Below are 22252 nucleotides of genomic sequence, written 5' to 3'. Positions count from 1 at the left end.
AAAGAGAACTGGGTTTGGGCTTCTTTATAATAGATAAAGGTCTGACAAAAACTGTTTTATACAATAGAAACTTGACTCCTGTCCATCCTGGAAGACACTATGGTGATTGGAGGACAGTGAAAGTGTGACATCATACCAGCAGAAGAAGAGTGGAGTAATTGTGAAGGGAAGGAATTTTTAATCAGATTAATGCTGCTTTTGCTAACACCTATTAACTTCAATGACTAACAATATTTCAGATAAACGAAGCCTGGGTTAAAAATTCAGTGTCCTCACTCCCTCCATATCATGTGCTAAGACTTTCCAGGCATCCTTCAGAAAAAGCTAGGGAAAACCAGACTTGACATTTAAAGTAAAAACAAGCAGAAACTTAAACACTTTTTTCAAGCCTTCCTGATGTAACATAAGGAAGCACAGTTTTAAAGGTCTGCTTTAAAGAAACATTTAGTCGTCTTAGCACAGAAGTTGTCTTCATGCCCAAAACCACGTCTGAAAGGTTAGATGAACATATCCTCAGATACTATGATGTTGGAACCTGATAGAAATTGAAAACAGAGCAAGGAATACAAAAAGCCTCTTCAACTTCCTGGCTTCCCCGAGAAAGAAGAGAGAGAATTTAAGGTCTTAATGACTTGAAGTTGCACTGGTTTAATTGGTGTAATTTTAAACTGATTTAGGGAAAGCTTCACTGGTTTAACATGTAGACAAGGCTAAGTGGTACTTTCAGCCATCTGTTAGGTGATCTGACAAAGCGCCAATGTGCCAAAGAATAAAGTTTTGTTAAGTCCTGCTAGAAGCCTCCAGGCCAACTCCAACATTAAACATAATTTAACAACAATCTTCACTTTAAATCCAATTCATTCATAGAGAAGAATGCACAGTAATTCCTGAGTGCAAACCACATTTAAGCTAGGTTTCATCTGTGGTCTCTCACAGAGCAGTTGTTTGGTTTCCCCTTACCATTACTTTCCTTAAAGACTCATGGTACTCCTTTGTTATAAGACAAGCTTGAACAAAATGTATTCCATGTTATCCTGGTGTATTTGCAACAAGATCACCATGAATTTGAATATACAGAACAAAGACCTGATATCTTCCCAAATTACGCCTTGGTAAAATTTAGGGAGTTTTCCCGCACAGAGAGGCGGCCATAAAGAATGAATACTACCATAGGTTTCTGCGCCAATGAGGCTCTCTCTCATAAGGACAGCAATCATTTTTTGGAGGCTAAAAGCAGCAGCAATATCTTTGGCCAAAAATAAGGCAATGTAAATGAAACTCAACATTAAAGCTAGATTTTTCATAAGACATTGATGAAGAGAGACTATTTCACCAAGAGGGAGTTTCAAAATTGGATTTTTTCAGTTCCTTTCAAGGTCCTTTGCTTTAAGAAGTACCTCAGTTTATAAATTGCAGAATTATTCTGGGCCTAAAAGCCCTTTGGAATCATTATGTATAGCTGTTTCTTTCTCTTGTGCTTGAGCAGGAAAGGATTTTTTAGAATACAAATATTTAGTTCCTTTTTGACTGGTGGTAAACATGTGCCACAGTCAGATGTGCGCTCAGGTTTCTTTGGGAATTTGGACTGCAGCCAGTGGGCAACCCAGCCTGGGGTGGGGAATGAGGAAGGGAGAGTGGGGAAAGTTGCTGGCAAGCCTGCAGCCCTGCCAGAATGTTGTGCTGCTCTGGTTCTCCTGAGGCATACCAATAATCACCAGACAAGGCTCAACCTGTGTGTGTTCCGGTCAACACTGCTAGTACTTAATCATTAGAGTAAAATTACAACCGTCCATGTCTTCACTGCCCACTAGCAGGCAGAGAGTTCATTAGTGGAGGTAGATTACATTTCGTGCCAGCTTTCCTCAATTCAATCCAGTCACTTCTATGAGAAGAATAATTGTGACATTGTCCTGTAGTTAAACCAATTGCTACACATACCATAAGACTCCATGGCAGTGGGTCTGCTCAGATGTCTGATGTAATTACCACACACTGTTTTTTGTTGCTACTGCACAGTCTTGGCTATCAAAGTATTTTCTTGCTCTAGATGTGTCTTGTACATTTATATTATGAAGAGTAACTTAAAAAATCAGGGATGTTCTAGGACACACATCTCTACTGTTGCTAGCTCAGAACTTCAGGAGCTGACAGATTAGCAGGGTTCATACTAGCATGGCGAGCCCCCAACTTCCTTTTCCCCCACCCTCTGTGGATGTGTGTTCCTAAAGAGGCTTCCTGCCCCTCCAGATAGATCCTGGATCTTGACACACCATTGTGCTCCAGCTCTCAGCACCACTACTAGGTATGGCTCCCATGCAACAGATTTCAGATCCGGGTAAAGTTAAAATTCCCATTTTAAACATTTTTAAGAGCGCTGAGGAAGACCACCCCCATCTTTCAAGATTAGAAGAGAGACAAAGCACTTCATGGTACTACCAATCCTCAATGCTACTTTAAATTAACAGTACTGAGTAGCAAAGTCTATTGTGTCTGACCAGACATCCTGATACCAGGGGCTTTGTATTACATAGGCAACTATATTCCCCACCTCCTAGAAAGAGTATCCCAATTTTTCACACTTTCTATCTGGTCATCCGAAATGTGCATCTAAGTCTACTACGCTTGCGTCCCCCTAACCTTTCAGATTCAGGTTAAGCAAAAGATCCTAGAGAAAAACAAGATATATTTTTGATGATTCTATCAAAGCTACGGAACCAATTTCCTTCAAGCTTGGCTTTAGCGAGCTCTAAGGAGCAAGCAAAGTTTGAACAAAGTGGTGTCTGCTGTTGTAAGTATGTTTCAGAACAGTAGTTCACAAGCAGGGTTACATGTACCCCTGGGGGTACACAGAGGTCTTCCAGGGGTACATCAACTCATCTAGACAGTTTTGTCTGATTTTGTAAGCAAGTAGTTTTTAAGTGAGATGAAACTTGGGGTACACAAATTAGATCCTGAAAAGGGTGCAGTAGCCTGGAAAGGCTGAAAACCATTGCTTCAGAGAGCATTAGAAAATCATTGTATTTTCCACAGAAGCTTAAGAAAAAAAAAGAAGTGTTTTACAGAGAAATTCCCAGAAGTTTGCCTAGAAGCAGAGCACAAGCATAGCAAGTTTCAGAATTTGAGGAAGACAGAAAATGAACAGAGTCTTGCAATGGAAGCCTGCACTTCAACCAAACATCTCAGTCCAGTGAGTAGTTCTGATCCCACTAAATGTATCTGATTCAACTTAAACAGAAAATAAGCAATGCATGCCCCAGACCAGGAGCAGCTGTCTACAGCAAACAATGCTGTTACCCGATTACACTGTAAAACAAATAAGAAAACAGAGTGGCCATTTCCTAATCCCTTGCCATTCCCAGCAAAATCTCATACACACGCAGCCTCTCATCTTCACAGGCAAAGGCCCAGGTTTGCTCCTTAACTACATTCCCCACGATAGTTACATATTTTGCCTCCTTGCTACCATGCCAACCCTTGTTTTTACTTCTCACAAAGCACACAAAAACATGCCACTGAAGTTTTATGTAAAGGTGGGCTAGGTGGAACCAATATATTTGCATAATAAAATCTTAACAGCTGGTTTGCCAGTCTCCATCTGGAATCCTGCCCAACAGAAATCAACAACCCCTGAAAAGCCAAACCAGGGGGATTTTTAAAGGCAGATGTAAATTAACCCAGCCTAACCAAGCCACAAGGGGCATAAACATCTCCCACACTTACAACAGAATGAAGCACAAATTTGCTGAAGGACAATCAGTGCTGGACAGAAGCCCTAAAAGCAATAGCTTCAGCTTGCTTTGGGTTTCCAATTAACGCTTTAGTACAAAAGCAAATAACTAAATGCCAGTCCCTTGGCTATAATATGAAGAATCTTATCCATCCATTAGAAGAAGCACTTCTGCTTGCACCTAGGATGATCATTTTATCTTACTGGTGTCATTAGCGTTTGATGTTGACAATAATACTGTGCTGGGGTGGAGCATACTCCTAATGCCAAAGGTTTAAGCTGCTGTTCTGGCTTCCATCAGTGCTTCTGTGTAGTATGTTTATGAAGGAAATTGAAACCAACCTTTGTGTTTGCTGCAATCCAATTGGAAGTTTCACTGTCATCGTCACACTTCTTAATCCACTTCTTTAACCACTGTTCAGAAAGTGAAAAAATAAGAATCCATAGACTTTATACAGTTTAAATCTTTCTAGCACAGACATAACAATAAGCTAACACTAAGCATTTAACATAAAAGGAGAGGGGCAAAGGTATACCTGAATGACATCGTTTGCCAAGCAGGGTGGAGTGAGCTTTAACTTGACAATTCCTTTCGTGGCAGAAAATTTGTCTGCCAGAATTACTAGATAAACCCTAGAAAAGAGTATTATAACACCACAGATATACCAGATTGCCATCTTCTAGGGACTGTCTTACTTGTGAGTCCAGAAGAACAACAAGTTTTTGGAAGGTAAGCCCTGGAAGTAACTTGCTTCTGTGCAGGCTCTGCCCCTAATACCAACATGGCCCAGTTAGTAGAAGCACACAGACTAAACTAACAAGTCTCAGTTTCCCTTCGCTAGTCTACCAGCTAAGAAAAGCAAGGAAAGAGTACTAACACTATTTTTTCCCTCCTTCACATTAGCTGTGATATTCTAGCAGGCTGTACAACAGGGTTGCTTTTCTTCTCTAATGATAAAGTGTATTACCCCGATTTGCTACGTTGGGTCTCTGGGGATCTTCATGCGCTACATTCCATTGACTAGTAGTGTTCAAACATTTCTCTGCATAAACTCAAAGATGCAAAGCCTCCACAGGATAAGTCTCCTACGATATCCTAGCTAGTTTTATGTCATGAGAGAATTACGTATTATTCCCTCCTGTAAATTGTTTTTTGTATTAAAGCTGCTTTAAGTGTTGCATTTCAGATGCACATTGGGGCTACTTGAAAAGCCTACACAACCTTTACTTTCATCTACTTCCCTACATTTCTAGAGGAACAGTGCTAAGTCAATGATTTAAATCAATGAAGAAAATGGGATTTCTTATACCTTGTAGATCAGGAACTGACTGAACCTCTCATGGAAATGCTGATAAACTGAGCTACAACCCCCGCCCCCCTTTACTGCCCCAATGGTAGCTAACTGCACTCATTCTTCCATTTAACATCTTAGGTTGAATTGTCTTTAGGACATGGAACAAGTCTTCCTGTGTGTTTGCACAGTGCCTAACTCAAGGGGGTCCCACAAAATCTTGATTAGGGCTTCTGGGTGCTACTGTATTAAAATAATAATCTTTTCCACAGATCTTGCTAGGTGGCAGAGGCACCTGAAATCAGGACCACTGAAATTAAATATTAAAACCAGAAGCAATCTATGAGGTTACTAAGGTATTAAAGCACTCACAGGAGTGTTGTGAGAATAGGAATACTCCTTGGAGAGTGAAGCGTTTATTCCTGAGGTCACCCACCTCTACTGAGGTAACATTATCCCACAACAACAGAATCTAAAACGCTCTTTTCATGAAGGCAACGCCGAGCTGTGACCCTAAAGACTACTAACAGACTTCAGGTGCTGCTTGTCACTTCCTTCACATGAAGAGGCAGAAGCCTACAGTGCTCCTTGGTGTGAGAATAGGCATACTCAGACTTCTCATCTCCAGTCAGGCCAATGGGGCCAAACGTGGGTGGACAAATTCTGCACGTGCCCGAGGCTTGCAGTTTGGGGGCAACACCCTGCTTACACCCGCCCAAATTAAGCTCATTGGTGAGAGTGGTTATTGTAAGGCAGCTATGGGCTCATACCTAGACACTGTAAATACCTACAGTACCATGCTACTTTGCCGGGGTCCTACAAGCAGTTTAACTTTAGCCCTTTAATTCTGCAAAGCCGTGGGTTCAATGAAGAAGTTGGACATGCTCACCTTACACTTAACAGGATCATGCCAATTTTCACCGCAGTTAAAGCTGTACGTGAAAAAGAGAATTAATTCACAGAAGTTTAGCTATCACATTATGCTTATAATTAAATCATAACTACATTAAACTTACTTTTACAGTAGTTTTTGTCTCTTGGGTTACTCCACTGAAAGGACCTGGGCACCAGATCTTGCTGAAGGCAATTACTGTAAGTGTATTTCAGTTAAACTAAAACAAGGAGGAGTCCAGTGGCACCTCAGGCCTGGTCTATACTGTGCAGTTATACCGATTTTAGCAGTGTTAAACCGATTTAATGCTGTACCCGTCCACACAACAAGCCCTTTATATCGATATAAAGGGCTCTTTAAACCGGTTTCTGTACTCCTCCCCAACGAGAGGAGTAGCGCTAAAATCGGTATTACCATATCTGATTAGGCTTAGTGTGGCCGCAAACAGACAGTATTGGCCTCCGGGCGGTATCCCACAGTGCACCACTGTGACCGCTCTGGAAAGCAATCTGAACTCGGATGCACTGGCCAGGTAGACAGGAAAAGCCCCACAAACTTTTGAATTGCATTTCCTGTTTGCCCAGTGTGGAGCTCTGATCAGCACAGGCGGCGATGCAGTCCCAAATCCAAAAAGACCTCCAGCATGGACCGTACAGGAGATACTGGATCTGATCGCTGTATGGGGAGACAAATCTGTTCTATCAGAGCGCCGTTCCAGAAGACAAAATGCCAAAGCATTTGGAAAAAAATCTCCAGGCTATGATACAGAGTCCACAGGACAGCACAGCGCAGTGTGACAAGCGTAACGGAAAGCCAAAGAATCAAATGGACGCTCATGGAGGAAGGGAGGGGGGATTGAGGACTCCAGCTATCCCACTGTCCCCGCAGTCTCCGAAAAGCATTTGCATTCTTGGCTGAGCTCCCAATGCCTGTAGGGTCAAACACATTGTCCGGGGTGGTTCGGGTCTATCTCGTCAATTTACTCCCTCCCGCCCCCCCAAATGAAAGAAAAGGGAAAAACACCGTTTCAAACGTCACTGTATGTCTACTGCATGCTGCTGTAGACAAAGGCATGAACAGCCAGCTCTCTTCCCTCCCTTCCCGGGCAGATGATGGTACAGTGCAGAGACATATTAGCTGTCCTCGTAATTCAGCCCATGAGTGCTCTACTGGCTGGCCTCATGTGAGGGTCAGCCGGGACTGGGTAAAATAGGAATGCACTCTCTGGTTATTTTCCCAGCAGATGGTACAGAAATGGCGTAACCGATCCTCATCATAGCAACTGGGTGCTAAACTCCATCAACTCCTTCCCCTTCATGTCTAAAGAGAAGATTCTGTACTCCCGGACTATCATAGCAACTGGAGGCTGCCCTCCCCTTATTACCCACTAAAAAGTCAGCATTTCTTATTTCCTTCATCTTTATTACTTCATCTCAAATGGGGGGACTGCAACGGTAGCCCAGAAGGGTTGGCAGGAGGAGGGAAACCAATGGGTGGGGTTGTGCAAGGGACACCCGCTAGACTGGCATGCAGCCTCATCATTTTCTTGTGTATCTGATACCTGCATGCCCTCTCTGGTTCTCTGATACATGTTTCTCTAGTCACTTGCCCATATTCTTTGGCAACTTGACTATTTTTTAGATACGCATAAAGAGAATTGATCGTGTCATTCCCCTTTTTGTCTTGCGCCCTTCGGCGCCTCAGCGAAGTCATCCGGAAGCACCCATTGACAGGCAGCAGATGGTACGAACATGTAACCGTCTCTGCTCTTGCAAAGGCAAATGAATGCTGCTGTGTGCACTGCGAGACCCCCCGCAGCCACAGTACACATACGCGAACAAAAGGCAAAACGGGTTCCACCGTGCACATGCTAGGTGTTTGCCAGAGGCAATCCAGGGAAAAAGGGGCGTTTGGAAAGATGATTGTCTGCGTTGCTTTCAGGGAAAGAATGTAATCGTGACGACATTTACCCAGAATCACCGCGACACTGTTTTTGCACCATCATGCATTGGGATCTCAACCCAGAATTCCAGTGGGCAGGGGCAACTGAGGGAACTATGGGATAGCTACGGGATAGCTACCCACAGTGCAACGCTCCAGAAATCGATGCTAGCCTTGGTACATGGACGCACACCACCGAACTATTGTGCTTTGTGTGGCTGCGTGCACTCGATTTTATATAATCTGTTTTACAAAACCAGTTTATGTAAAATCGGAATAATCTTGTAGTGTAGACGTACCCTTAAAGTCTAACAGATTTATTTGGGCATAAGCTTTCGTGGGTTAAAAAAACCCACTTCTTCAGATGCATGGAGTCCATGCATCTGAAGAAGTGGGTTTTTTTTTTAACCCATGAAAACTTATGCCCAAATAAATCTGTTGGACTTCAAGGTGCCACCGGACTCCTTGTTGTTTCTCTGGACATAGACTAACCCGGCTACCCCTCTGATAATCAGTTTAACTAGAATCCCATGACTCCTGATGGGTGCATGAAACACTTTACAGTTTTCCCAAAGGGGCCCGGCTACTAATATTAGATCTGAAATGGATTAGTTTTCCATCCAGAAGTAAAAGGCTGCTTTGTAAAATAAAACAGACATCTGGGCTCTTAATAAAAAGTATAATGTTGAACAGAAAACTTCATCTATGCATGGCCCTTCAAATGGCTAGAGGGGTATAAAAAAAACGGACCCCTTAGTTTATAGGGAGTTTCCATGTCTGTTTTCAAACTTTTTTCCCCCAAAAGTGTTTCCTCTACTGAATAACAACATCTGTTTGAATGAGGTTAACTGCCCTAACAGTTTGCAGATTTCCATGTAATTCAGGTCTCAGGCAAAGTTCTTTCCCAGCTCATTTCAAGAGCATTTAAAAACTCGTTTGTTGGGTTTTGGTTACAGCTGTTGATTCTCCCACTGAATGTGGAAAGATGTAATTAGGGTTGAAAGCCCCTTTAAAAGCACTTTATGCACAATATAAATAATAATTCCTTGCTGTAGGTGCCTCACATGAGGCACTTTCCCACTTGGCAAACTGATTAATTCAAAGGCCACTGAGTGAGTAATGGGACTGACTTGATTCTCAGTCCTAGGTTTTATCCACAAGATGACCGACCCTACACTGTCAACATGTTAATTTTGCCATTTCTAAAATGAAATTCCAGGCATTTATCAATACATTTCCCAGCTTTAGCTTTTAATTTCATATATGCCCATCAACAAGTGCTCTCAGAATGATTTCTCAGAATGATTCGGTTAATGAGGGAATTGACTTAAGCATCTTCAGTTTGCTGAACATGATTCCTGTTCCCTTCGTTAAGTGAAATCAATTGAGGGAGAGAAGCCAAGGGATTTGGAATTGTACCAGAAATTTCTCTACACGAGAGAGATTTCTCCTAGTCAGCTGCCAGACATTTTCACTTGAAAGACATTTTTATTTTCCAATTAGGAAAAGATGGGCAAGAACATTTTCAACTGAAGCAAAAGAAAGATGAACCACAAAACTAATCTTTGCTTTTAAAACCTCTCGCCTTCTTCCAAATGGTTACTAAGCTCTCCCCACTCATATTGACTCCTCTGGCACTTAAACAATTTCTCAACAAGATATTTATACAGTACCTAACTCTTAATTTTTGAATGGTTCTGGAAGCTCTGAATTAATTCAGAAGAGTGTTCTTACCAAAACTGACGTCCACATTTGCAGCGAACAGGTTTAGCATCAGGATACTGAACTTTAACAACATGGTGGCAGTCTGGGGCAGGACACCATTTTAACAGTCGATTACACTAGAAAATAAAATGAGAAAACATGGCACGAAGAACTGCCAGGAAAAGGACACTCAACCTAACAAATCTTCCTTCCCCCCTGTATCCCATTGTCCCAGTATCCTTTAACCTTAAGAGTCTTCAGGTATGTTTACATTGCAATAAAAAAGCCACAGCTGGCTGATCCCACCTGACTTGAGCACACGGGCTTGAGCTGCAGGGCTGTTTAACTGTAGTGTAGACTTCCAGGTTTGGGCTGCAGCCTGAGCTGCAGCCTGAACTCAAGTCAGCTGGCATGGGCATGGGCATGGGCTAGCCACGGGTGTCTAGCTGCAAAGTAGACATATCCTTCCTCTCTTAAATTCCTATCCACAGTGGCCTCAGGTCTGCTTATTCTACATGTTCACACTATCCCCACAGAACAAGTGACTGAATAAATCAGTTAATTACTTCACTGTTGAATCTTTTTTCTGAACAAGCAGTAGTGTGAACAGTTACTGCTGTTCCACTTTTATCTCCTGTATTCTGAATGCATCTACTAGGCTACCTGGAAGATACTTTTCATGAAGAAAGTGTAAAATGTTTAAGCTTTCCTTTGGGGAAGTATTAGTTCAACTAACATCGAGCAGTCTGGCCCCATCTCCCAACCTCTGTGCTGCAGTGACATCCTTTTAATGAAACACTGTCCACCTACAGCCATGTCCAGGAAAAGATGGTTACTCACCTTTGTAACTGTTGTTCTTTGAGATGTGTTGCTCATATCCATTCCAGTTAGGTGTGCGCGCGCCGCGTGCACGTTTGTCGGAAAAATTTTTACCCTAGCAACACTTGGCAGGTCGGCTGGGTGCCCCCTGGAGTGGCGCTGCTATGGCACCGGATATATACTCCAGCCGAACCGGCCACCCTTCAGTTCCTTCTTGCCGGCTGCTCCGACAGTGGGGAAGGAGGGTGGGTTTGGAATGGATATAAGCAACACATCTCGAAGAACAACAGTTACAAAAGTGAGTAACCATCTTTTCTTCTTCGAGTGATTGCTCATATCCATTCCAGTTAGGTGATTCCCAAGCCTTACCTAGGCAGAGGGGTCGGAGTGAGATGTGGCAGTGTGCAGAACTGCTGCGCCAAAGGTTGCATCATCTCTAGACTGTTGGACCAAAGCACAGTGCGAAGCAAAGGTGTGGACCAATGACCAGGCATATCTCCTGGATCCAGTGGGCCAGGAAAGCGGCTGATGAAGCCTGAGCTCTGGTTGAATGCGCATTGAGATGGCCCGCAGGGACATGAGCCAGGTCATAGCATGTGCATATGCACGCTGTTACCCAAGAGGAGATCCTCTGGGAGGAAACCAGTAGACCTTTCATCCGTTCAGCGACTGCCATGAAGAGCTGGGGGGATTTCCAGAAGGGTTTTGTCCGCTCAATATAAAAAGCCAGTGCCCTACAGACATCTAAGGAGTGTAACTGCTGCTTCCGTCGAGAAGAGTGAGGCTTCGGAAAGAAAACCGGGAGGAAGGTGTCCTGGTTGGTATGGAAGGCTGACACTACCTTAGGGAGGAACGCCGGATGAGGTCGCAACTGTACCTGATCCTTGTGAAAGACAGTATACAGTGGGTCCACCGTAAGCGCCCAAAGTTAGGAAACCCTTCTGGCCGATGTAATGGCCACTAGGAAGACTGTCTTCCACGACAGGTACAGGAGCAAGCCAACGTGCGCCAATGGCTTCAAGAGTCAGCCATGAGTAAGGTCTGCTTAGTGTCTCAAGTTGAGGTCCCAGGTGGGGGCAGGCGGCGAGTGGAGCGCCCGTTACCATGGGGGATAGAGGCGCCTCCAGGAACCCTTAAGGAATCTGGTGAGCTTACACATGGTGGCTCGTGGCAAACATACAGAGTGGGGCCAAACTTATTCACTCGCAGGAGAGAAAGCTAGACTGTCTATAGTGACACCTCAAGCAGAAGATATGCATCCAACAGGAGCCCTGTTGCTTAAGAGAACCAAGAGAGAGCAAGTAAAGTATAAAGAGTGCAAATGGAAACGAGGATCATCAGAAAGTTGAACGTATATAGGTTGCCTGTATTGTTTGAGCACCAGCAGAGAAAGTAATACCGTTTCCACCTTCCCAGAAAAAGTCAGGTGACAAGTGGACTTAGAGAACCTGAAAAGGGCTTACTAATTCTCGCAGAAGTTACTTACACCTCTCCCTGAGAAGAATAATGTCTGTATACGCGGAGCGGAACAAGCGTACTCTGATGTGTTTCAGCCATCGCAGCCATGCAATGAAGCCAGACGTGCTGTTGAGGTGAGAGTATGTCGTCCTGAGAGCCCAGAGGGTCACGCAAGAACCCTTGCCACGGTCCCTGTGTTATGAGGTCTGGACGGTGGCGGCGTAACTAGGCTCGTACACCAGCACTGGATACAGGCCTCCAGATTGCAGGGATGGTTTATAACCAAAAGCCATGCTGTTCTGCTTGGGTCCACTGTGCTGCAATCGCTCTATGTAAACTTCAGTTTATTGCTTCTGCCGTGGTGCAGTATTTGTATACCAAGAGACCCGCTTGTGATCCACAGGGAAATCGGTGGGCAAAGCTGCATAGAACAGGTGGTGCCAATCGAATGCGACATGGGGAGAACTGTGCGTATCCTGTTGTATAACAGACACTTCGGAGAAGACCCCCACTTATAAGGGAGCAAGAAAGACCTTGGTCGAGCTCCTGTGCTCCCATAACTGTATGAAGGCGAGAACAGGCTACATATGAGGCGGAAACCACCACAACATCAACCAAGATGAGAAGAGGAATACTAACTTGGTCTCTCATCGATTTCCTTTCAGTCCGTGAACAGCAGGCCACTAAAAGGTAATTTGCTCAAGTGTATGCCGCCAGAGTGCTTCCTCACTACAACTGTCCATAGCGGAAATGAAAAGGGGAGCGTCACAAACAAAACATTTTCTAGAAGTCTACTGTGAGGACAGTGTGATGCCTCAGAAGTGAACCGAAAGGCTCGTCGTGTGATTACACGAGAGAGATGATCCGTAGTCCACACTCTCCTGAGATTACCCATAATTATGGACACCGACTGAGCGTTGTCTGATAATGATCACTGGAAGTACACAAACGGCCGTTGGCAAAGTCAGCAATGCTGGAACACCTGGCACTGAGGCAGACTGCTTCCTCAGTCTCGGAAGGTTTATGTGGAGCGGATCAGCTCCTACAATGGAGCCCACACAACAAAGGCCACTAGTTGTTAATGAAAGGTGAACCATCAGGTAGTAGCCGAGACCCATACTTGACAGTTGAGGTAACAACTGTCAAGTTAGGGCAAGACATGTGAGGGCTTGGTCGTTGTTGAGATTAGGGAAGCGGTATCGACACATTGAGACAGCCAACACAACAGGGGGCAAGAGGGATGTTCAGCTCCACATGTAAGTCGGGGAGTGTAAAAAGGTGCCTGAGGAACTGTCACCAGAACGTCTATTTGGTCCCCTGCCCAGACGGTCACGAAAAGCAACGAATTTAGCCTTATCTACCCAGTATGAGCCACACGTTTGGAAGGGCCTGAGACCAAGGATGCGAGCCTGGCTATAATATCAATGGTCACATAAAGTAAAGAAACGGCAAGAGTAGAGCCAGAGAGGCCAAAGACAATGTCAAGTACTGGAGGTTGGTGGGCGGAGGGCTCTGCAGACGCTCGAAGATCTGCTTGCAATTGCCTGGAAACTGGCTGAGGGGCAGCCACTGGCTCCAGGGAGTCCACGTTTGCCCCTATGAGTCAGCACTTGTGTGGGGACCAGGTGTGGACTTTTCTGCAGTTAAGAGAGCAGCCCCAATCAGAGAGAATAGGTCCATGATTATGCCACACGGTGGCGCTGTCAGAATCTGAGTCTCAGAGCAGGTTTTCCTTGATGAGCAGTTCTCACAGAATACGAATCAATATATCTGCTGCCGACGGAGGTAGGCGGCGTTGACGGCCAAGCACTTCGTAAACACCCTTCGGCCGTGGAGGGCCAAGGGAGGACAGTATTGGAGTGCTGGTGATTGTGCCTAAGTTGAGGATACCTCCTGTGCGGGTGGAAGAGCGATGTTGGGAAGTATTGCGTCCTTGCATGTCGAGGGCGGCATACCTAAGTCGTTACCAGGCATCGCAAGGCACCGGGATGATAGTTCCCCTGGGTGATCTATAGTCGGGAACTTCAACTTGTCCATAAACTTGTTGAGGCCTCGCAGGTCTAGGATAGGCCTGAGGCCTCCCTTGGACTTGGGAATCAGAAAGTAGCAGGAGTAAAACCCCTTCCCCTTCTTGTCCGATGGTACCTCCTCTATTGCTCCTGCAGCGAGGAGAGACTGCACCTCTTGAAAGAGGACTTGCTCATGAGAGGGGTCCCTGACGAGGGACTGGGTTGCGGGGTGGGAAGGCGGAGATGAAACAAATTGGAGGTGGTATCCTTGTTTCACCGTGCATAGGACCCAGAGATCTGAGGTCAGTTGGGACCACACTGGGAGGAAGTAGGAGAGAGAGTTGGAGAAGGAAGGAGAAGGATCCTGTCCTGAAACTGGTACGCCGTCCTTGTGCACACCTTCAAAAGGTGGACTTAGACCCTGGAGGTGCCTTTGGGGGCCCGTGGTTTTGACCCCCTTGGGGCCCAGACTGGCGTCTACGGCCACCCCGCCCGCGCCTTCTACTGAAGTCTTGCCTGTGCCGGGGCACAAAGTACAGGAGGTGGGGTTGAGGCCGGAAGGGTCTACATTGGGTCACAGGGGTATGCATGCCCAACAAGCGCATGATGACCCTGTTGTTTTTTAAACTCTGCAACCTGGGGTCAGTCTTCTCAGAGAACAAACCCTTGCCATCAAAGGGTAAGTCCTGGATGGTGTATTGGAGCTAGGGTGGCAGGTTGGAGACCTGGAGCCAGGAGATACGCCTCATGGTGATACCTGAGGCTACAGTTCTGGCGGCCGAGTCGGCCGCATGGAGGTAGGTTCTGGCCACCTTCTTCCCTTCTTCAAGAAACGCAGCAAATTCTTGGCGCGAGTCCGGGGGTAGGAGTTCTGTGAACCTACCCACCTACGCCCAGGTGTTGTAGCTATAACAGCTCAAGAGAGCCTGCTGATTGGCCACCCAGAGCTGCAGAGCACCTGCCGAATACACCTTGCGGCCCAGGAGGTCCATCCGCCTAGCCTCCTTAGATTTGGGGGCTGGCGCCTGTTGGCCATGGCGTTCCCTTTCGTTGACCGATTGGACAACTAATGAGGAGGGTGGACATATAGGTATTCGTACCCCCGAGAGGGTACCATTTATTTCCTCTCAACTGCCTTTGCCGTAGGGGGAATGGAGGCTGATGGACTGCCATAAGATGTCGGCAGTGGCCTGGATGGTCTTAACGAAGGGCAGAGCCACCCTAGTGGGGGTATCCACTGACTGGATACTCACGACGGGGTCCTCGACCTCTGGGACTTCCTCTATTGGGAGGTTGATGTTAAGCGCCACCCTTCTAAGGAGGTCCTGATGAGCTCTGAGGTCTATCGGCGGGGGCCCTGATGATGAGGTCCCTGCCACCGCCTCATCTGGAGAAGAAGAAAAGGATGACACTCTGGGGATGAGAGGGTCCTGAATGGCCTCTTGCTCATGGGTCGGTTTCTGCTCTAGCGGTACTGGGGAACCTGGCAGATGGATCATTTGCTCCTCTGTCCCAGCTGGAGGGGGATGGCTAATGGTGGCCTCAGGCGCCCAATGCTCTGAGGAAGCGGAGCAGGTCTGGGCCAAAGGAGCACCCTGGGCCTGGTGGTACGCCCAGGGTGTCCAAAAGGACCACTGTTGAGGTCTCGTGTCCTGAGACCGGACGTCCTGGAAGACCATGGTAGGTACCTCCGTATCACGGTCCTGGTCGTGTAACTGTCCGCGTGGGAGGACACCGACGTCTGCCTGGATGGCCATGGAGGAGCAGAGAAACCTTGGGCTGAGGTTCCGACGGACCTTGCTCCCCTACTTAGCGGAGACCGGTGCCAGTATTCAGAACGGTACCGTGATCTAGACCGGGACCTGCGACCAGACCGGTGCCGGGAGGTCGACCGGGATCTCGAGTCCCTGAGACGTGAGCGGCTCCAGGAGGTGCGGTCCCTGGGTTGGTGCCAGGAACTAGAGCGGTGCTGCGAATAGCGAGGTGGAGAGCGTGAGTCCAACCAGTGCCGTGTAGGGGAACGGTGCCGGGACTGCGAGCGGTGTCAAGAGCAGGAGCGGCGTCTCGACCGGGAGCGCCTGTGGGACAGCGATCTTGAGCTGTGCCGGTCCGCTGAGCCGACAGATGGTGGTGTGGTCAGGGTCGGCTTGCCCAGAGATTGGATTACCCGCACGGGCGGTGCTGGGGATAGCGGCAGTGCCATATCCGTGAGGGCGATCAAGTCTCTCGCCCCCGAAAACACCTCTGGCGTGGATGGCATGGTGAGCTCTACTGTGGTACGCGCCGGGAAGCTATCAGGCGCCGGACTCGACGGCCCTCACGGGACCAGAATTAACGGTGCCAATTTCATCGGTGCCGCGGCGGGTATCGGCGCCGGGCAGTCCGATCTGGACGCACTCTCTGGCTGTGGTGTGGGCGTTGCCAAAGCAGCAGGAGTCTTATACTTTTTCAGCCTCGGGGAGAGGGAGCAACGTGGAGTCGACTTCGGTGCCGGTGGCAGCCAGTGTCGGGAGTCTTTAGGCGTACCGGTGCGATCAGGTGCCGTGGGAGTGCCTCTGCTCACCGACTGACCAGCGCTCGGTGCCGAAGGTGGTGGTGTCAGGGCCGCTTCCATGAGGAGCTGTTTTAGTCTGATGTCCCGCTCCTTTTTAGTTCGCAGCTTGAAAGCCTTGCAAATCGAGCACTTAGCAGTTAAGTGCGATTCCCCAAGGCACTTCAAACAGGAGTCGTGTGGGTCTCCTGTTGGCATTGGCCTGTGACAGGCCGAGCACGGTTTGAAACCCAGTGAGCCGGACATGAGCTCCGGCACCGGGTACGGGGAAGGGGCTACTCCCCGAACCCCGCTAACTAGTAACAACTAACTATACTATTAATTTAAGAACTTACAACTAAATCTATATCTACCTACAAGAACAACTATTTATATGAGAACAACAAGAAAAGCTACGAGTAGCTAGGGAAGGTGGAGGTCAGCTAAGCCGCACTCCACTGTTCCAATGACCGACACAGGCGGTAAAAAGGAACTGAAGGGTGGCCGGGTCGGCTAGGGTATATCTCCGGTGCCATAGCGGTGCCACTTCAGGGAGCACCCAGCCGATCTGCCAAGTGTTGCTAGGGTAAAAAGTTTTCTGACGAACGTGCACGAGGCACGCACACACCTAACTGGAATGGATACGAGCAATCACTCAAAGAAGAACTCATCTTTACAAGCCATACACATTCTCAGTCCCTCTGGTAACACATCCCACTGCTTTGTTTGCATTTTTACTGCAGCCACCAATGGACTTCTAGGACTTCTAACCATTATAAACCCTTGTGGATTGTAACAGCCGTGCATCCCCAATGCTACATTAGTGCAATGTCAAGAAGATCGATTTAAACAAGAGTCAAGAAGTTTATTGTTTGACTGCAAACTTAACTTTCCCAAGCTATTTCTGATTACTGAACAGGCTACTTAACAGTATACCTGAATATTCGCAACACAGATTCAGTGAGGGAGTTAATACAATGAAAATTTCTCAACTTGCATCTTTAAATCTTCGTTTCTGTATCTAGGTTTATTCATTTATTTGTCAGTTATGGTGCCAGTAGTTAAAAGAACACTGACATTTCATTCAAAGCAGTTATACATCATCATGTCTTAAAGACTGGCACTTGGGGTACTCTTTACACTTTAATGCTAGGTGTGTCCTGGTTTTGAGGCTGAAAAAAGCTTACCTAAATACAGTGATTACCACATTGGAAAGACAAGGACCATTAAATCCCTCTCAGGACTTATGTAACACCTACTGCATTTTGCTCATCTACTGTGACAGTAATTTTCCAAATTTCTAAGTAATGTTCCACTGTGTCTCCTCCTCACCCAGTACGTACCTTTCTGGGTCATGTGTCTTCCTGGTACACTGGGTTTAATATTTTCCCCATAATTGCACATAGGCTAAATGGCTTATAAACACTTGCTGCAAGAGCGCTACCTTGTTACAAAGAATTAGATCATCTCCTGTACAGAAGTCTATAGCCATTAAACTTGGGCAGCTCTTCATTTTCTGCTGACTTGGAGCATATTGCCATAAGAGTCATTGCAAACTCAGCCTTCAATGACAAATGCTTGCCCATTTCAAGAAAGCGTTAACACAGCAAAAGGAAAAATGTTGACAACTAGCTCTCACATGCAAATATGCTATCATAATTTAAAAATCTACACTGTCCCCTAGCACAAGAGAACCTAGCCTAATTAAAACAAAAGGGTGTTAACAAAGAGCCTTTAGACTTAAACAGAAGCAAGCCCCCATCCCGTAACACCAACCACTGAGCCATAATTCAATCAAAAATGTGTTCAACATACCACTACAAATGGAAATAATCAAACCTAGGTAACAAAGGGGTCTCACTATTTCTGTGTAGAAGAATAAAGAAAGATTAAAAACAGAATTATTTCTTTCATTAAATAATTTCAAATAAAAAAAACTCACCTCTACAAAACTATTAGTTATTAAATGCTGGTACTTTAATTTAACCTTTGAATCTGTGATCAGACGCCTATGGAAAGAAGACAAATGCAGAAACATTCATTGTAGTAGAAAACTCATTTATTTACACACAGTCAACTAAAGAGACAGTGTAAGAACGTAGTTGCTTTCCCATATGCTTGCAGTTACACAAACGTATCAGGATCCACAGTCTGGGAACACTTACTTGTTTCCTACTTGTGTAGCATTACAACAACACAATACAAACACTTTGAACCTTACAACTTTCATTTCAGATTCTTAATACAGAAGCACAAATGAAAGTTGTACAGTTCAAACAAGACTGATTTGAGGAGTGTACCTGAATTTTTCTAAGGCTTTCTTGAAGAGTCCAAGATGTACAGTAAACAATTTTGCTAATTTCTATTCATGTCATTTCCTATAAACTGCTTTCAAAGGCTCCAGACAGCACTCACTGCGCTACTGACCAGCACCAGGTATGCCCAAATGTTATTTGGATTTCAACTGAATGTTAATAACCATCAGCTTAAACGTTAATGGTATATTGCTGATACAGTCATATACAGAAAGGCAACAAGTTAAAGCTGCAAGATCAGCAAAATCCATTGTCTTCTGGACAGTGGCAAAAGCAAATAAAATCTCACTTTAAGTTAATCATTTCAATTGTTTTAGGGGAGTTTGGGAGCACTTTCAGTTATATTTATTGATCCAATCTGCATGATTCTGGGTTTTATAATTATGTTGTATATACTGAGTTTAGGACTGGTGCATTGTAAATAACATTAAATTATGCATTACTGGAAACACTTAAACAAGATTTTAGGACTGTCAATACCAGTTAACCTCAAGCAATTAATGCAAAACAAATTAAATAACTACAGTAAATATTTATAATTGAAAATATGAAATGATCACTGTACAGTTGGTATTCTGTGTTGTAACTGAAATATATTTGAAAATGTAGAAAAGCATCCAAAATATGTATAATACGTTTAAATTGGTATTCTATTACTGTTTAACAGTGCAATTAAAACTGCAATTGTAGCTTTAAAAAAAAACAACAACTCACAATTGCCTTTTTTTTTTGTAATTGACAGCCCTAAAGCCTTCATGTGTATAAGGCAGCACACTTATGACTGCTTGAGGACTATGTTTCCTTTTGAGTATTTAAAATCTCAACCTATGAAGTTGAAATGATTTACACTTTGCACAAGTTATTGTTAAAAACACTTTGTAATCACATACTGGAATAAATACTAAAAAGCTTTTACTACATACATGCACGTTAATCTGTTTATATCCGGAGGGCCACTTAGAAGTAAATACTAAAACTAGTATACAGTAAGAAATATTATAGTACCTAGCTCTTCTGTAGGACTTTTCATCCGTAGATGTGTGTTCATTTCATGGTGTAATCAAATGAGCATTCACATATTCATATTAATAATAAAGATTGAAATGAACCTGCATTGAATCGTACAGCACTCCAGACTAACTCTAGCACATACAAGTATTGAGAGATTTTGACCTAATGCAAAGCACAGAATCGTGCATACGCAGAATCGGATTTTCAAATTTGTAAGTATTTCTGAACTAAAATGTCTTCAAACATGTCAAAAACTTATCATTAAGGACCAAGCCCATGGCTAATTTACCAGTTTTTAAATGAAGCCATTTGTTATCTGAAAATACAATTAATTTTAAATTTAACTCATAATATACATGTATGGAACTTTACTAAGAAGTTCACCTCTGGGATGAGAATAGGAATAATAAATTTCAGCTCCAAATTTTCCAAAAGCTGCACATAATCAAAGACAAAATTTAGGATGCAAGAGCTACTCCCAAATTAACTAGAATACAGCTAGTGTGGCATTAGAATCCCTTATATGTGCTGTTTACCAAACTAGGCAAATAAGCCACCTTCACAACTGCACCCTGCTCCTGTCTGTTGGATTTGAAAGCGTCACTTTAAAATGACAACTGCATTTCTATAGTGCCATTCACCTGAGGATCACAAATTCCTGTAAGGTGGTGGGAGTTATTAAACAGACAAGGAAACTGAGGCAAACAGGATAAGTGACTTGCCCAATGTCAGAAATCAATAGTCATTTGGAATAAAACCCATCTGTTTCCAACTCCCAGCCCCCATGCTCTAGCCAGCTAGCCATGCTTCCTTCTTCCTTCATTAACAAACTAAGGTACACGTACAGACTGACCTCACTGAAGGAATCAAGCAGGAGAAGCAGCTGCTTGACAATTTTTTACCCACTAACCTCTACTGGCAACAAAAGGACAGGAAATAAATGCTATATACTAGGGAAATGTTTTTACAACAGCTTCATTAAGCTTCACCTAAGTGGTCCTTTAACTTAAAAAATAAGGCACTAATGCTGGAGAATAGCACTTCTGTCTTGCTGCATCCTCCACTCTTTTACAGAGTTCCTCAAAACTGTCCGTTCAATTCTGTCTGACCTTTCTTAGCACTAGGCCAAATGGGAATGAGACATACTGTTGTACCATAAATGTCACCAGAAGTTGTAGAGAAGCTGAGAAGGAAGATTCTAGCCAGTTGCTACTGGACTGCAGAGGCTACGTGACAGCGGCAGACATTTGGCACCAGTAATAAAGGCAGCTTGCTGTGCTTATTAATGAAAGCAACAACACGGCATGTAGGTTAAAGCAATTACCAGCAGCATTGGATAGGGTGAGGAAGGGATAGAACAGATTACCTTTAGCTGGTTTGAAGGTCTTGAAAGATTTAAGACAACCTTCTTCCTTCTCCCCCACAAGATCAATAGCTATAAAAGCCATAGGAAGCATAACTGACAAGAATATAGCTATACAGTGATGGATCTGGGAAAGTATCTTCACTGCTGAAACTGGCCTGCTCACAGGTAGAGCAGCTTAGAGATTCCACTGCTTCATAGGCTGGGGGAAGGTGGAACTGGGTCTATGCTTTCTCTGCTTTAATGGTGGTTAAATAAGCCCTGAAAAAAAGTGTTTTTTTCTTTTAAATATGCCTTAAAAAAAATAGAAGTAGAAATTCAGATACTGTGTAGTCTGGAAGGCTAAGGCTGGAGAGCTAGAGAAAAGGTGACATCACATGAGCTAAGAATGAAAGTTTGTAGGGAAGGGCTTTTTAGTCAGACTATTAAAAACAACTTTTGTTTGCAGTTGTTTAATTCCAATTACTTAATAGCTTGAAGCCTCTTAAAAGTTGAGCATCCTTCACACTTTCAGTTAAGGTGTTACGGCTCATACACCTCCGAAACCTTCCAGAGGTTCTTCTGCAAGATTAGGGCAGACTGGAAACAACAGGAATTTAAAATCGAAGTGCTTGTTCAGAGAAGAGTAATTCCTGGGTGGAACTATAGAGAGATAGCTCCACTGCTGCAAGTTCCTAGTGTAGATACATGCCTCTAGGCAAGTCTCATTTTGCACTGTTGTAGTCTAAGCCACACTGGTGGGTAAGTTTGGATTCCACTAATATAAGATCCCTACAAAGAAAGTGTACTTAAAAAGGTGGCATCTAAAATACTATGCAAAAACTAAAATTAAGGCTCACTACAACACAACAATGTGCCTTGCTCCACCCCACCCTGGCTAACATAAAAGAATAATTGAATCTCATGACTGAGGGTGTAATTAATACAATTACACCCAAAAGTGTCAGGAAGGTATCTTTCACAACAGCCTATGTGGAATGGGCAGCACTGCAGAGTTCTCATAGACTCACAGACTTTGAGGTCAGAAGGGACCATCATGATCATCTAGTCTGACCTCCTGCACAATGCAAGCCACAGAATCTCACCCACCCACTTCAACAACAAACCCCTAACCTATGTCTGAGTTACTGAAGTCCTCAAATTGTGGTTTGAAGACCTCAAGCTGCAGAGAATCCTCCAGCAAGTGTCCTG

General features: G+C 44.7%; 1 protein-coding gene across 4 annotated transcripts in view; it reads right to left on the bottom strand.

Annotated features, from left to right (window-relative positions):
* Positions 1-22252, bottom strand: part of ARIH1 (ariadne RBR E3 ubiquitin protein ligase 1) — a 152513-nt gene that overhangs the window by 27483 nt on the left and 102778 nt on the right. For all 4 annotated transcript variants that reach the window (XM_075069479.1, XM_032805327.2, XM_075069481.1 and 1 more), the window contains exons 6-9: positions 18315-18381; positions 9587-9693; positions 5909-5951; positions 4070-4141 (exon numbers count right to left, since the gene is read on the bottom strand). In XM_075069479.1, coding sequence (XP_074925580.1) covers positions 4070-4141; positions 5909-5951; positions 9587-9693; positions 18315-18381 — 289 coding nt within the window. The remainder of the gene's footprint in view (positions 1-4069; positions 4142-5908; positions 5952-9586; positions 9694-18314; positions 18382-22252) is intronic.

Source organism: Chelonoidis abingdonii, chromosome 9, assembly GCF_003597395.2.
Source record: "Chelonoidis abingdonii isolate Lonesome George chromosome 9, CheloAbing_2.0, whole genome shotgun sequence".
In the NCBI taxonomy this organism is placed as follows: domain Eukaryota; kingdom Metazoa; phylum Chordata; order Testudines; family Testudinidae; genus Chelonoidis; species Chelonoidis abingdonii.
This window is presented reverse-complemented; position numbering and strand designations above follow the sequence as displayed.